General features: G+C 40.4%; 1 protein-coding gene across 1 annotated transcript in view; it reads left to right on the forward strand.

The window, feature by feature from the left end:
• The window catches only part of LOC117481432 (1,2-dihydroxy-3-keto-5-methylthiopentene dioxygenase-like), a 6,444-nt gene extending 4,739 nt beyond the window's left edge, over positions 1-1,705 (forward strand). Inside the window, 2 exon segments of the mRNA XM_034129111.1 lie at positions 471-650; positions 1,503-1,705. Coding sequence (XP_033985002.1) covers positions 471-650; positions 1,503-1,619 — 297 coding nt within the window. The 3' untranslated portion in view covers positions 1,620-1,705.
• Positions 1,706-15,568: the final 13,863 nt, after the last annotated feature.

The raw sequence follows: 15,568 nt of genomic DNA on the forward strand, positions 1-15,568 counted from the left end.
TGTGAATGAATGCTTCTTTTTTATTCATTACCGAATCTGCACTGCGCATTGAGCGGCTGGTATTGCATTTGGGGGGGGGGGGGTGTGTCTGCATAAATTAATAAGAAAATGCTTAAATTAATAAAACGAGAGTTTCGGCTGGAGAGTGCGTGCGGACCTGTCGGTTAGATAACAGGCGTGTGCAAGTCCTGCATCTGTGTGATACAAATGTGTGTAAAATGATACCGGGCGCTGTAATCACTCATCTGGTTACGTTATTGACCACCCCCCCCCCAACCAACCCAAAAAAATGGGCTTCCCCTAAATGTTTCCCCACGCCAGACTACTGCTCTACAGTGGTTTATGACATTTAAATGACCATTGTTCTCAGTCAGTGGTGACGGCTATAACACATTAGGACAGCTAGTACTTGAACTGTCTCGAAACCACCACTAATTCAGGCCTATTTCTCTCTTTATGTCTGCGCTCAGCTGAAGAGGTTCTTCGAGGAGCACCTGCACCTGGATGATGAGATCCGCTACATCCTGGACGGCCAGGCCTACTTCGACGTCAGGGACCAGGAGGAGCGGTGGATCCGGATGGCCATGAGAAAAGGAGACCTGATCACCCTGCCGGCCGGCATCTACCACCGCTTCACCCTGGATGAGACTGTACGTATCACGCATAAATGTCATGGACAAGTAGTACCATTGCAAGTAGTTACCTGCATTTTGCTTATATTAGGAGCTGTAGATGAGCTAGAATTTCAATAAGGCCTGTGGAGAAATGAAATAATAAATTTGAAAAGATTAAGAGTACAGAGAATATCGATAGCCATCCGCCTGGTGTGTTTCAAACAGCATTATACAAACAAAAGTTAGCAAACAGCATTTATATTACCAAACATATGAAATGTATCATTAATGCATTACATTTACCAATATTCTACATGCATTTCTCTTTTGTCTAAGTGTGGCAACTATGGGATGTGTTAGTACTATCAGAGTTGTAATAACTGTTGCAACTGGCATGTGAAGCTTTGTTTTGATTTATTTCCCACTTACAGGAAGTTCACGTTGACGTTGAGAGATGAACTGTGTCCGTTTTCTTTCTTTTAGGGTGTTGGTTTCTAATCCTGTATTCCTTTTTTAAAATGCAAAAAAAGGAATACATTACCCGCAAAATTACCATTTGTTTATCACCCAGTGTTACCTTGAATTCTTGAAGAAAACATATTTTATTATCACATAGCCCCATGGTGAATGAAGGAACCTGGAACAGAGAAAACAACACAGAGAACAATAGAAAACTGCATCACATTGTCTGTCCATACATTCTAACAACTTGTAGAGTATAGTAGAAATGTCATTTCTTATGTATGCTTACTACTTCCCAAACACATGCATTTTCAGCTACTATTACCTCACTGTTAACTAACACTACATTTAAAGCCTAACCCTCGTTCTGACATGGGGAGGCAGAGCTGTCCTTCTGACTGACCGGCTCTCTGTTTGTCTCTACAGAACTACACCAAAGCCATGAGGCTGTTTGTGGGGGAGCCGGTGTGGAAAGCGTATAACCGGCCCGCTGATGACTCTGACATCCGCAAGAAGTATGTGACATCTCTGCAGGGATGCTGAGAGGGGACTGTGCCATAGAGAGGCGAAGTCCCTCCCCTTCCGGTTGAGCTCCATGGGACCTTATTTCGGAAAAGTTATGTATTGAAGTCAATGGGGAGAGAAAGATTATCTTTCGATCCCGTTTGAATTGTGCCACGAATTACACATATGATGTTTGTCAATTTAAAAGATAATTTTACAAGTCAAAAAAATAAAAATGTGTCGTAAAACTGTGAAGTAACACTTTTTTTGTGTGAAACCGCTCAATGAACTACATCTCCCGTCTCGCACCACACACCAAGACGGCCGTCACGTTGGCACATTTCACTTCTTTCTTTCAGAATGAGGCGGAAAGTATTAAAAGAGGTGAAAATCACTCCAAGTCTGGGCATGTTGAGAGCTGTACATACACACAAGGGGAGTTAGTCGGTTCCGTAAGAGCCAGCATGCAGGACCGGGATTCTGGGATTTGTAGTCTTTCTAGTTGCGTATTTTTCATAGTCTTATATTTCAACAGTTTTACGACAAACTGTGACTTTTTTGACATGGAAATTATTATTTAAGATTGACAAACATCATATGTGTAATTCGTGGCACAATTCAAACGGGATCCAAAGATAATCTTTCTCTTCCCATTGACTTCAATGCATAATATTTCCGAAATAAGGTCCCATGGGGCGGAAGTAGAAGGGCGGGACTTCGCCTCTCTATTCATCGAAACGTGGATCCAATATGAACACTGCTGCCACCAGAATCAGGGCCTTTATTGTGATTCTGTAGAGTTTACAGTTAGAATGTTAAGAATCATGCTGTGGATGATTTAAGATCTCCTCTAGCCAAAATCATGCACCAAGATGCTTTCTAGTTGAGAATGACTTAATGTAGCCTAGATTTAGAAAATCGTGGATGTGGGTTTTCTCTTTCCAGTTAATCCTTCTACTTTTCTGTTAGTAGTTATGATTCTGCAGATGAAGCGCATGATTAGATCGTAATGTGTTTTATATTCTGTGTACTGACATACACTACCCAACCACAGGTTCCTCCATCTTACTCTATTTACATTTTGGTTTAAAAAAGCTATGCTAAACTGTGAAATCTTATCCTAGCTTAAATTGATTATTGTCAAAGCAACCACAAAAGGAGGATTAGCATCATAGTAAGCAGCTACATTAAAATGGAATGACTGACAATAACTTGTATTAATATGTAACATAAATGAACATACATTTCAAAGGGGTCATTCTTCACTTATTTAGGGTGAAATACTTGTTCCAGCACAGGACAATCCTTGTAATCTCAGAGAAGCATGTTGAAATATAGCACTAATCTGCATTATTTACTGATTTTATATTCAAACCTTTAAATCAGAATTTAGAGATGTCACTTGAGGTTCTTCTCCGCACTAATGGAGTGGTTTCTGACAGATTTACATACATCTTTGTTGTATGGATAATAAAGCTGATGCTATTTTCAACATGTGCTTTGTTTCTTTATGATCTGACCAGACAAGTTGATTTTAAAATATGTTACGGGTAAAAATTATAAAAAATTATATTTTAAACGGCATCATGTAAACTGCGCTGACAGGCGACACAGAGGTCCACAGTGTACAGTACTTGAGTATATATACTTAGTTAGCCTATTTCCCACCTCTGGTCAACAATGATAGATCTTAATGTCAATAAATTGTCTTTATTCACTTATAATATATCTTGAGTATTATCATAAAAATAGCACGTTTATTTATTTTAACAAACCACGTTCTCCAAGTAAAATCTAATAGAAATTATAATGTTTAATCTTTTTGAAAAATAGAGATCGCACATCAGTCCTGTGTACAGATCAGTTCGATAAAGTCATGCCTAAACAGCGACATTTTACACGATAAATACGGGTTTAAACAGCAGCATTTGCCACGGAAGGCGAGTGGCAGCTACCGTAAACCTTCTCTCTTCTCTCTTACTCTGGCATCTTGTGGCAACTCCCGTTAAGCAGCGGCAGATGCCTCGGCAAGTTGTGGCATCTGTGGCAAGTTGTGGCATCTGTGGCAAGTTGTGGCATGTTGTGGCATCTGTGGCATCTGTGGCAAGTTGTGGCATGTTGTGGCATCTGTGGCAAGTTGTGGCATCTGTGGCAGATGCCGGAAGTACTTGCCACAGATACCACGGAGTAGCGGCCTCTGTGGCAGATGCCGGAAGTACTTGCCACTGCCTGCAGATGCCACAAAATGAGCCAGGCGTGGCAAGTACTTCCGGCATATGCCAAAGATGCCACAAAATGAGCCAGGCCCTACTGGAGAGTGTTGAGGAACATTTTAACATTTTGAGAAATACAGACGAGAATAACTATACCACATGCTAGCTATGACGCTAGCAGCCTGTTAGCTTAGCTTGTTAGCTTAAATTAGCACAAAGAAAGCAATGAGGGGAAAATGGCTAGCCTATAAAATGTGTTTTTTTTTCTCTCGAGTGACATTACAAGGTTAGCTTAATAAATATTTACATTGCTGTCACTGGAAAACAAATAGCTGGTTGGCATTTCCTTATCACTGTCATTCAAATGTAATGAATGCATTGTCTATAAATAACTTCCTGTTGATCTAACTTTAAAAAGGTTTCTATATTGCAATTGCATTATCACAGAACTTTTCAGTTAGCATAATATTAAGGGTGCACACACGGGTGGTATGGATATTCTCATCTAGCGTATTTCTCTAAATGTCAAGCTGTTCCTTTAACTGCAAAATAAAACTACTTCCACACACATGATTTCTAATGTAGGGTCATTTCTTTTCCGGAATGTCATTCCACCACCTGGGTTTCTGTTACTGTGACGAAATGTGTGCATCATTACAGGCAGGGTCACCTTTCAAAAGGAGAGAAGTGCCATGACATGAAGAGAAACATGTCTTTGGGCTTTCCACTTCTATTTTGTAGAAATAAAACCAGTTCTGGAAGACCTTGTGATAACTTGGTAACCACATCAAGACAGAAACACTCACTTTCTTTCTCTAAATGTCCACCCCTCTAAACATTCTACTCCTGCTGCTGTATTCCGGTCACACGTGATGCTGATGTGTGTGTCCTCTCACACCAGCTTGAGGCACTGCGTGTTGAAGCTGTCCCCCTCCCTGCAGGCCACGGCCTCCAGCAGAGCCTGCTTCTTCTGGGTGCTGCGGGACGACTCCAGCTCGTACATAGTGGTCAGGTTGAAGAGGACGCTCTCGTGGAGGTAGAGGGCGGGGTCCTGCTGCAGCAGGCCCTTCAGCTGGCCCAGGGACCCAGGAAAGTACTTGGTGTGAACGCGGCCATGCTAGCCATGACAGCCCAGGTAGAGCAGGCACACCGCTGCGTTGTTGTTGGCCTGAGAACAAGGGAGGGGAGGGAGGGAATGGGTGAGGACGGGAGAGTGTACATACCAAGTCTACAGATATACAGTTAGTAACAGAGTCTAAAATGCGAGTATATACATAGATGGGGGGGGGAAGCTGTCCATTGTACGACAGGTTGAGATTTGTACCATTACCGGGGCCAGTTTTGCAATGCTCTCCCCCGAAGGTGCTCTTTAAGAGAGGTTTTGAAGGTAAGTATAGTTTTACTTTCCTTTACAGTTGTGGGAAGAGCGTTCCACCTTGATGTGGCATAATTAGGTCACATGACATTCACACGCATTCATTTGTGTTATAAAACCGCTGCATCTGCCTGTATTGTTTTGTGTTCATTTGTTGTAACATTGGTCGTGATGCCCTCTCCGCCAGGTCGCTCTTTTGATTTGAATCGCAATGAGACTTTTACCTAATTAAATAAAGGATATATGACATGGAAGCTAGTGAAGACAATCAAGCCTATAAAAAAAACTGCAGAATTAAAACCAGTATTCATATAAAAAGGAAAAAAGCCCGTGTGTTATACTCTTCTTTAAACACTAGAAAAAACACAGATGAATGAATTAAAAAAAAAAAAAAAAGTAAAAAAAAAAAAAACTGAATGAAAAGGAAGCAGTACATCCGGGGCGGGCTTTCCTTTTTGATTGACAGGTCTGCGGACCAATCCCCGCTCACTCCCGTTGTCTCGTAGTGGAGCAGCAAACATGGCGTAGAGCGGAGGGTCTGCAGAGACGCGGCCGAGGAGAGCTTCTCCTCTCCGGGGTGAAAGGAGGGAGGAAAGAGGCCCTGATGGACGTTTTGTTAACCGTGAAATATTTTCTTAATATTCCCTCACTTGGCACGGCTTCTATCCACGCAGTTTGACCCGGTAACACGTCCGGTTCTGGAGACCTGGATGTGTGACCGTAGAAGAAGAAAGGCTTTGTTTACCTGCTGCAGCTGAAACACCTGCATCATCACACCAAGGTCAGTGCTGCGAACCATTCAATCAGCTCTAAATCAAACATTTCTGCAGGTGGTTTCTCATTTAAGGACGTGGCAATGTATTCCACAAGGGATGCATTGAATATAGGGCTATTTTATGATTTTTTTAAGACATAAAAATAAGCCTTATGTCTACATTTTTTGGAAACTAGCTCTGAAAATCATTTAAATTACATTACATTACATGTTACTTGTTAGACGCTTTTATCCAAAGCGACTTACATACTCAATACTGTGGGCAATCCCCACAGGAGCAATTTGGGGTGAAGTGTCTTGCCCAGGGACACAACGACATGCTGACTGCAGTGGGGTTTGAATCTGTGCCCCCCTGATCCGAACACCAACGGACTACTCCACTGCGCCACACGCCTCCAAATCAGCTCTGACCTAAGCATGTCTGCAGGTGTTTTCTCATTCAGGGACCTGGCTATGTATTTCACAAGGGTTGCATTGAATATGGTACTATTTAATGATTTGTAAGCCACAAAAATTAACGTTGTGTCTCCATTTGTTGTGTAACTATGTAGAAAATGATTGATAGGTATATGCAAAGTGTGTATTTTATGTTACTGTAATTATTTCCTGTAACTGTTCTTCACATTCCTTTGCAATTAATATAATGCATCTTTCTGTATCTGTTTAAACATGTGTAAAACAGAATAACCATTGTGACAAGTTTTTGGAAATGGAATAAAAATAAAACTTCTAATTTACTGGACTACTCCAAAACACACACACAATTGAGTAATACATATACAGTATGTAATGCAGGTTGTACAAATGGAATAGCAGAAAAAGAAACACAAATTGGTCAGTTAAGTAAATGAAATAGAAAAGTAAATGCCAGCAATATTCACTTTACAATAGTGTTTTTTATAATAATAATCCATAATTTTAGTTTCTTTAATTGGTTTCTGTGTTTACATGTATTTGTTTTTGGACTGTTAGTTTGATGAAACAAGACATGAAGATATTGTCTTGGACTTTAAGCCCTCTGGTGTTACGCCCCTTTCCTTTCAGATGGGGAGAATTATCACAAGAGTGAAAATGGTGTTTCATCACGATGACATTTACTCAAGTGTTTTGCATCAAATGACAATCAAAATACAAAAATAGCAATTCACAGAAATTGTACAAAAACATACAAACATGAGATTTTCTTTTGAAGTATAAAAGATACCCTTTTTACATAAACACTTTCTGATAATCATAAGCATCTTGTGTTTTTTCACATTTTCTGACATAAATTATTCAGATAATTGAGAAAAGTAGATTTTAGATGACATCATCTCTTCCAGCTGCTCCACTTAAGAAGAGATCCAATTTACAAGTTAATCCCAAATGTTTAATACAAAATAATCAGGACGTTCTGTGTGGATTTCTATTCTAGGATGGCCTCTCCAGAGCAAGCAGCTGAAACCCAGGACTGGAGGAACGTCTCGTTTAAAAGCAGCTCCATCAGCAGACCCCGACCCTTCAGACCTGAGGAGGGACTGTTGGACATAGGTGCCCTCTTTCCTGCTGCCGCTGGGACATTGGCCTTCTCTCCTCCGACCCTAAAGCCTCTGCGTCAGCCTGGTTCTGCAGAATGATGACTAGGACATCTGCTGAGAGTCTGGGATCCCATCATGCACTCTGTGTGCGTCTACATGCAGCTCAATGCTGGCTTTACAGTCCCTAAATTACCTGAAATTCTCCATCATTTGGGAATTCCCTGTCAGATTTGGCTGCGTGTAGACGTCGTCACTGATGCCTCCTTCCTCAGAGTAAAGACACAAGATACTGTAGCAAAGATCAAGGCCTGTGATTATCTCAGACTCATAGGGGGGTTTTATTTCATTGTTGTACACTACCTCATCGCCACAACTAGTCCAGCAGTGTGATCAGTACGAGCATCCTGACGGCCGTCCAGCACCACAGCAGATTCACAATTTGTTACTTTAAGGGAGGTTGTTGGCAGACGTAATTTACTTTAACTTCTTCAAACATTTGAAGGAAATCTCTCAAACTGTGGTCTCCCTGTGCATCTGTCGTTAGTGTTTTACTCCACGCTCTGATGTTAAAGGTTAAAGTAAAGTCTGCAGGTGAAGAAGACATGTAAGAGACAGATTTGGCGGTTCTCCCCTTGTGAACTAACCCTGGATATCCCATACGCAGTTTTAAAAGATAGACTTCTATTATGAAAGACACAATTTCCTTTCTTATTCATTTCCACATTTGGTCTTTCAGGCCTCCTTCAAAAATCGTTTTAAATGCAAATAAGTTCATTCATCAAAAGAAATGCAGATTTTGTGTTAAAATGTCTTTTTAAAAAATCATTTTAAATTCTAAAAAAAGAGCTCAAACATGGGAAGCATCAATTGTTCTTTTCTCATAATCTCCTAATAATAAGAAACATCAGTGTAAAAAAAGCTTAACAAATGCCTCTTAAGGTCACGCAGATCAAAATGGCAGAAAATATGAATTTATAATTAGTCTAAAAATGTAATTTGGAAAAGGAGAGCATTAAAAGTAGTCTAACTTGCTTTAATATGTAGTCTCTTTCACATGTTATTATTTTGTCTTATCGTGGATATGTCCCCATATTTGTACATTACCATGAGCTCTCGTATAGGACTTGTAGAAACAGGAAATGCTTTACAAGCCGCAGGTAGAGACAGAATATAATCCCTTTTGCTTTGACACAAAATAACCCAAAATAGAGTGAATCTGGCGTCTCAAACATCACGTCCAGTAAGCAGAGAGACACTTCTCCTAAAGGAAACCCTGGTCCATTCCTCGTTTTTATATAAAAAAGACAAAAAAAATATTTCCGGGATTTGTGCAATATTGATCCTAACTGTCATGTTGTTGACCAAACTGTATATTGTAAACAAAACAAGTGACGAGTTGTTTGAAAGCAACAAAATTACCAATGTCTTCCATTAAGATTTGTATAAAGTCACGTGCATTCGCTTCTCTAGCGGTGCGGACATTATCGTAGCCGTGCATGACCCGTAGTGACGCTCGCTTCGTGGAGAATCAACCTCAACGTGGAGAGTGAAACCATGTCAGTAAAACTAAGAAACTACACATTTTTAAATACGCCACATCTAGATCCTGCTAAAATCTTACACTCACGCAAGTCGACTTGGGTGTAGAATAAAAAAAAAATGGTGATATGCAGTTAATACATATTGATTTTAGGTTGTAAATGCTCCATATAACAAGTGCTTTCTATCAGAACTGCTGTAGGAGTCATCATGCAACAGCCAAAAATCTCCTTAAAACGAGTTTCTGATATGGTAGAGAAATGTTGGATTTGGATGTCATCGTTTCAATCATGACATGTTATTGTACATAATACCTCATAGTTTCGGGATTCAGAGCGAGATATTTTAATCCATACAATTGTATTTGATTTTAGGTTTTAGAAGCAATAACCTACAATAATGCATGAGTTTAGTGCCAGGGTGTACGTGTTAAAGGAGTCTGTAATGCCCCCCCTCCTATGTAGCATTCTATTAGTCACTTATTTTTGATTACAGGGGAGTTGTATAATATCCGGCTTTAGAATACAGTATCGCTAATGAAGGTCTGGGATACTTCCTGCAGAGCAAGTGAGGACAGATGTAGCATCATATATTACAGACTTATATTTTTCCCTGTATTTTTTTAACACCAAACTCAGATGCTTTTAAAGAGGCCCTATTGTGCTTTATTGTTCACCTCTACTGTGACATGCTGCAGCAGCTCTTTTCACCTTCTGTCTGAAACCAGAGCCCAGTCTGCTCTGATTGGTTAGCTGGCCGGCTCTGTTGTGATTGGTCAACCTGCTTAGAGATGTCCCGCCTCTTAACCTATCATGTACACTGGGTGTTTCTCAATGTCGAGTAAAGCTGCTCCATTTCAAGCATACTACGTCATCGAGTCCCGCCGAAGGACTGTTCCAATGTCCAGCATACTTGGAATTCTACCGAGCCCGGCGTCCTTCGTAGCGAGAAATGTCGAGGCTGCACATGTGTATCCTCCGCGGTCTTAAAATCCCCACAATGCTTTGCGCACGGACCAGTTTCCCCAAATCTGTGGCGGAAAATGTAAGGCGGGGCCTCTCGTATGACGCACACTTGCTAGCCTGTTCCACTCTTCGTTTTCCGAACGCCAGGAAGGATTCTTGCCTCGCTTCTGAAGCAAGTGACTCGGAAGACATGTGCTACCAAGCAAGCGTACTCGACATTGAGAAACACCCTGCGTCTGAAACCAGAGCCCAGTCTGCTCTGATTGGTTAGCTGGCCAGCTTAGAGATGTCTCGCCTCTTAACCTATCACATACAATGTGTTAGAGCGCCAATAGGAGCGCGAGGGTTATGTAGTGATGTCACTAAGTTAGGGAAGTAAACAAAGGAGTCCAATGGAGGCACTAAAACCTACACCACACTACGGTGAAGAGCATAATATGGCCTCTTTCATTATTAATCGTGTAGCATTTTTTACATCCACAAACCCTTCTTTTCAGTACCTGTGGCTGCAGAGGTTTTACTGACTGAACTTGAAAAGCACTTTCTCTCGACTTGCACTGTCATCATCCTGTCTGGAATACTGTGTTCTAAAAAATAACGCTGTCTGTGGGGGATTTATAATCACACTTTATAAACAAGTAGGCGTCTTGCAAGCTGAGTATGTGGGGTTTAAACAATATGCATGACTTAGAATAACGAATGATTTGTATTGCATGCAATAATCCGACTCTGTAATGTGGACGAGTGTAACTAGGCGTCTGAGATGTTCTGTGAAAAAGAGACAACCTGGGGACGGTTTGTTTGACACAACAGCATGTGGAAGAAGCTTTTTACAGACTGAACTGCACCAAAAAACTGAAGATATACCTTATAACCTCTACATATAACACTCTGTCTCTGTTGTGTCAAACAGGACCACAGCAGCTGGAAACGCGGCTCAGCCTTCGTTCCCATGAGAAAAAAACTAAAGTATGATTATTGATGACATTACTTAGAAACTATGCACTCCAGAGGGAGGAAATGGGCATGCTTGTTACGTGTGAGCCTTTTGTTTGGTTTTGTATGAACAAAAAAAAAAAAATCTGTATCAGAAATTCAGCAATAAAACGCAGCATGGTGCCAACGGGATGTCTGCGTCCATGATTACTAACAGGGCCAGAAAACATGTTATAGTGTGTTTGTAGGAGAGCATTTTCTACATTTAAAGCTGCATGCTGTAAAACTTAAAGGTCCCATGTCATGCTTTTCTGGTTATTACCCGTCACCTTGTGTGTTATGTAGCTTTTTTTGCATGTAAACGGTCTGCAGAGTCACAAACCCTCAAAGTACACCCTGTAGCGAGTAAAACTCTAACACAGAAAAGACCTGTCTATGCTGCCCCAGAACGCCTCGTTGGAGATTTATCTTTTTCCATTGTTTACTTCTTCGGTATAGTGACGTATTTCGGGTATAGTGACGTAACGTCCGCGGAGCCGTTACGTTTGGACCAATCCACGGACTTCCTCACACACACACAAAAACTTTGTGTGTGTTCGCGCTGGGTTTCGCTGGGTCTCGCTGTCTCGCAGACGGCCACTGGGCTCATAGGGAGGAGCTCCAACAAGCCGTTTAGGACAGAGAGTGAATACACATACTATACAGAGATGCTGTATGAGAAACCAATGTGAGTTTGGAAAATTGCACAATATAAATGTATTTTAGTAGACCTCAACAATGGAATTATGATCAGTAGAAATGGCCATGACATGGGACCTTTAAGAGTATTTTGAGCTATATTTAAAAAATGTTCGGGGGAAGAGGGTTATTCAATTTCTTATGAGAGTTTGTGTAATCTATAATATCGTCTACATTCATAAGGCTTAGTATTGACCTAGCCAGGAGGCAGTTAGCTTAGCTTAGCATAAATACTGAGAGAAGGGGTATTTTAGGGTAAAAAACAATAATTAAAAACCCAAATAAACATTAATCAGGGTTCTTACATCTTTTCCAAAGTCAAATTCAAGCACTTTTCAACCATTTTCAAGGTGCATTTCAAGGTGCATTTCAAGCTTATCAAGCATCTTACAGCTGTTGTAAATTACATATTTATATACACATACTTATCCTCAAATGGTTATTTCCCTACCTCACATTAAATCAGATGTTCTTTATGCTATAAACGACCAAATGTGTGTTTCGTGATAGCATTCTACATGAGGATGATCAATTAAAGAAAAAGAAAACAAAGTGTAATATTTCAAAATGAGTGACCCATCTGTAAGTAGACTGGGCCTCCCATATAACCTGGCTGAGACAATATACAACAATCAGCCATATCACTTTTCAATACATTCTTTATTAACATGTTGGAGGTCGTTGGCAGTAAACATAAGGCTCTCCCAGAAATTGAATCAGAAATCAGAAATTATGCAAATCAAATCAACTTTCAATCAGTCTTTGAGCTCCTTGAGTTGAAAAAGCAAACAGAAAAACCTGCACAGAACACTGCACTGAATCATTCAAGGTCAGACTAAACAGCATACGGCCTGTTAGGGAGTGTCTTTCAGTTCCTTGAGTTTGTCCGTTAGCTGTCTCTCCAAAGTCTCCAGATGTCTTTCCTTTTCCTTAGCAGCTCTTCCAAGGCCATTGGGCTTGGAGATGAAGCTTAGTTTTCTTTTTATGCAACTGTGTACTACTTCTACTCCACTACAGTTCAGAGTTACATGGTGTACTTTGACTCCACTACATGTATTTAATACCTTTAGTTACTTTACAGATGTGGATGAATGAAGTGAAATATAATCAAGTGTTAAATCAGACTTTAGTTCAGGGGTGTCAAACTCAAGGCCCGGGGGCCAAATCCGTCCCGCGACTTCATGTCATGTGGCCCCACAAGAGCTTGCAAAGAATATAATATGTTTATTATACGGTCACATGCTGATTTACAGAAGCACGTTGCCCATAAACTACATTTCCCACAATGCATCTCAAATATGCCTTTTTATCAGAATTGTACTTTTTCCCCAAAATGTTACTTTCTTTTCAAATTTCCCTTTTTTTATTTTGAGAGACTTGCAATGATTTGCCCTAGACTTCTGCTTTCAGACGTAGTTAATTATGAAGTTATTACCCTATCCGATAATAATCCAATGCAGAGGCAATAAATTAATATAATACATTATTTTATATATATTAAATATTACAACTTAAAGTTACAACCGGCCCTTTGAGTGCAACCATAATGCTGATGTGGCCCGCGATGAAATTGAGTTTGACACCCCTGCTTTAGTTCCACCTGGAGTAAATTCACAAGCTACCCTGCAGTATACAAAGTCATTCAAACTAGCTGCACCTTTACCAGCTTTGAGAACACTTTAAAGATCAATCATTATAAAACATATCATATATATTATTCTGAAATGGAGCCTCAGTGACCTTTGAGATATCACTCTCTTTCAATCCCAAGAAAACATTCCTCCTCAAAGACACATCACCTCTGACAGACTTTCACTTGTGGACTAGAGCAGTGGTTCTCAACTGGTGGGTCGCGACCCAAAAGTGGGTCGCGGACCCGTTTCAAGTGGGTCGCGGATGTGTGAGTGAAGAAAAAAAAGTTGAAAAAAAAATTGCAATTTTCTTTTTTTTTTTTTGGGAAAAAATGCAAACTTTTATTTTGAAGGACCGATTTTCTAACGCTGTGCATTCAGTAGGCGTTGGACTGGAAGTACCGGAGACCATAAATGGTTTTGAAAACTTCTGTCACGTAGTGATCATCTTCTCAATAAAACATCTCTGCTGATGTTTTTTCGAGTCTTCTGGCCAATCAGAATCAAGATTGTTGCCGGAAGTCCCCACGGAGAATAACTGAGGTAGAACTATTCTTTATACATCCATGGGTACAACTTCAGATACAAATGAACACATAATGAAATATGACCCCCGGTTTGATGATTGACAGGTCACAGAACAATGGGAGCTATCTACCCTTACCCACAATTTAAAGTAAATCACACAGACTATCTCCTCTTCTCGCAGCAAGATGTCAGAACTAAGTGAAAAACAAACAATGGCATAAAATATTATTAATATGTCCGGTAGTAATAGATTTATTTATTTTCTTCTCAGAGTGTACCAGAATGCGTAGTTTATGTTAGTATTTCTAAAAATCTCCTGGGGGAGAATCCCCCCAGACCCCCCTGCTGGGGTTGGGTTTTCAGCATGTGTGCCTTTTTATATAGTTCAGCTTTGATTCCATCATCTCATTAAACCTTGTTTAAAAGCATACTTTAGTTCTGTGAAGGGATATATGCACTGTACTTCACTTTTATTAATATTGTATTCTGAAAAGCGTATATATTACAGCACGATTTTTTGTTGAATAGATTTGAGTGCTTCAAAATGTTGGGTCGCGATGTATTGACCAAGTAAAAAGTGGGTCCCGAGGCCTAACCAGTTGAGAACCACTGGACTAGAGTGATCCTGTGGATGAACTCAAGAAACACTAGCTAGGCTTGTTTGAGACGAGCTGCGGCTCGCCTCAAAAGTAGACGAGAATAGCCGATCGCAGCCGGGGGAGGTCTCAAAAAGCTCGCCTGAAGTCGGACAGCTCGGAGTCGGCTTCTTCCTCTTCTTCTTCTTCTCTCGGTTTTTTGGCGGATTGCAAACAACTTTAAGCTGCATACCGCCACCTCCGGAGTCGGCTTGACTCGGTTTGCATTTATAAAGAATGCACAAATGTGTTTAATCGTTCATGTCAGATATGTACTAAGTAAATACATTTGTTCCTGCTCAATATTAGATTCAACTTTATTGTTATTGCACAGATTACAGGTACTGAGACAACGAAATGCAGTTTAGCTTCTAACCAGGAGTGCATAAAGCAGTAAAGTGAAAAGTAATGTACACAATCTACAGAATAAAATATAGAATGAATTGAATGATGAATAAACAGTGAGGGGTATGAATACACTATATACACAGTAGCCTAGCCTAGTATGAACAGTGTGTTGTATGAATATGCTAAGATATATAAAGTATGACAACGGTAAGCAGTGCAAGTATAGTATACAAATATATAGATATTAATTTCATGATGATAAACATTATGGAACAATGATGACAAATGTGAATGGAAGTGGCGACGTAAAACTGACACAAAACAACAACACACTTTTGCCGAGCCAATGGAGAGTTTCATCTCCAGCACGGGGTAAAACCCACCAATGAGCGCTCAGCTCGAGATACCAGCGAGTCGTTTCCCATCAAGCATTTCGCTTCCGCAGCCCGTGGAGAGAAACTGCGCCGCCTCGCCGCGCCTGAGGACTCCACAAACCTTTCTTTTTTTAAAAGCCTTTTATTAAACTTGTGTTTCTTTAAAAAAATATATATATATATGTATATTATGCCCCTTGTAGCACTTTGAGATGACTTTTAGCAATGAAAGGTGCTTTACAAATAAAATGCATTATTATTATTATTATTATCATTAGGTTGGACACTCCAAGGGCCCCCCCTATTCAGGAGCCATCGGATGCCCCCCATAGTCTCTTCACCCCAACTGGACCCCCCGATGCCGAACTCAGTCGTCAGGGGGAGAAACTATGGCAGATAGGTATCCCCCCCTTT

Source organism: Trematomus bernacchii, unplaced genomic scaffold (genome assembly GCF_902827165.1).
Source record: "Trematomus bernacchii unplaced genomic scaffold, fTreBer1.1, whole genome shotgun sequence".
In the NCBI taxonomy this organism is placed as follows: domain Eukaryota; kingdom Metazoa; phylum Chordata; class Actinopteri; order Perciformes; family Nototheniidae; genus Trematomus; species Trematomus bernacchii.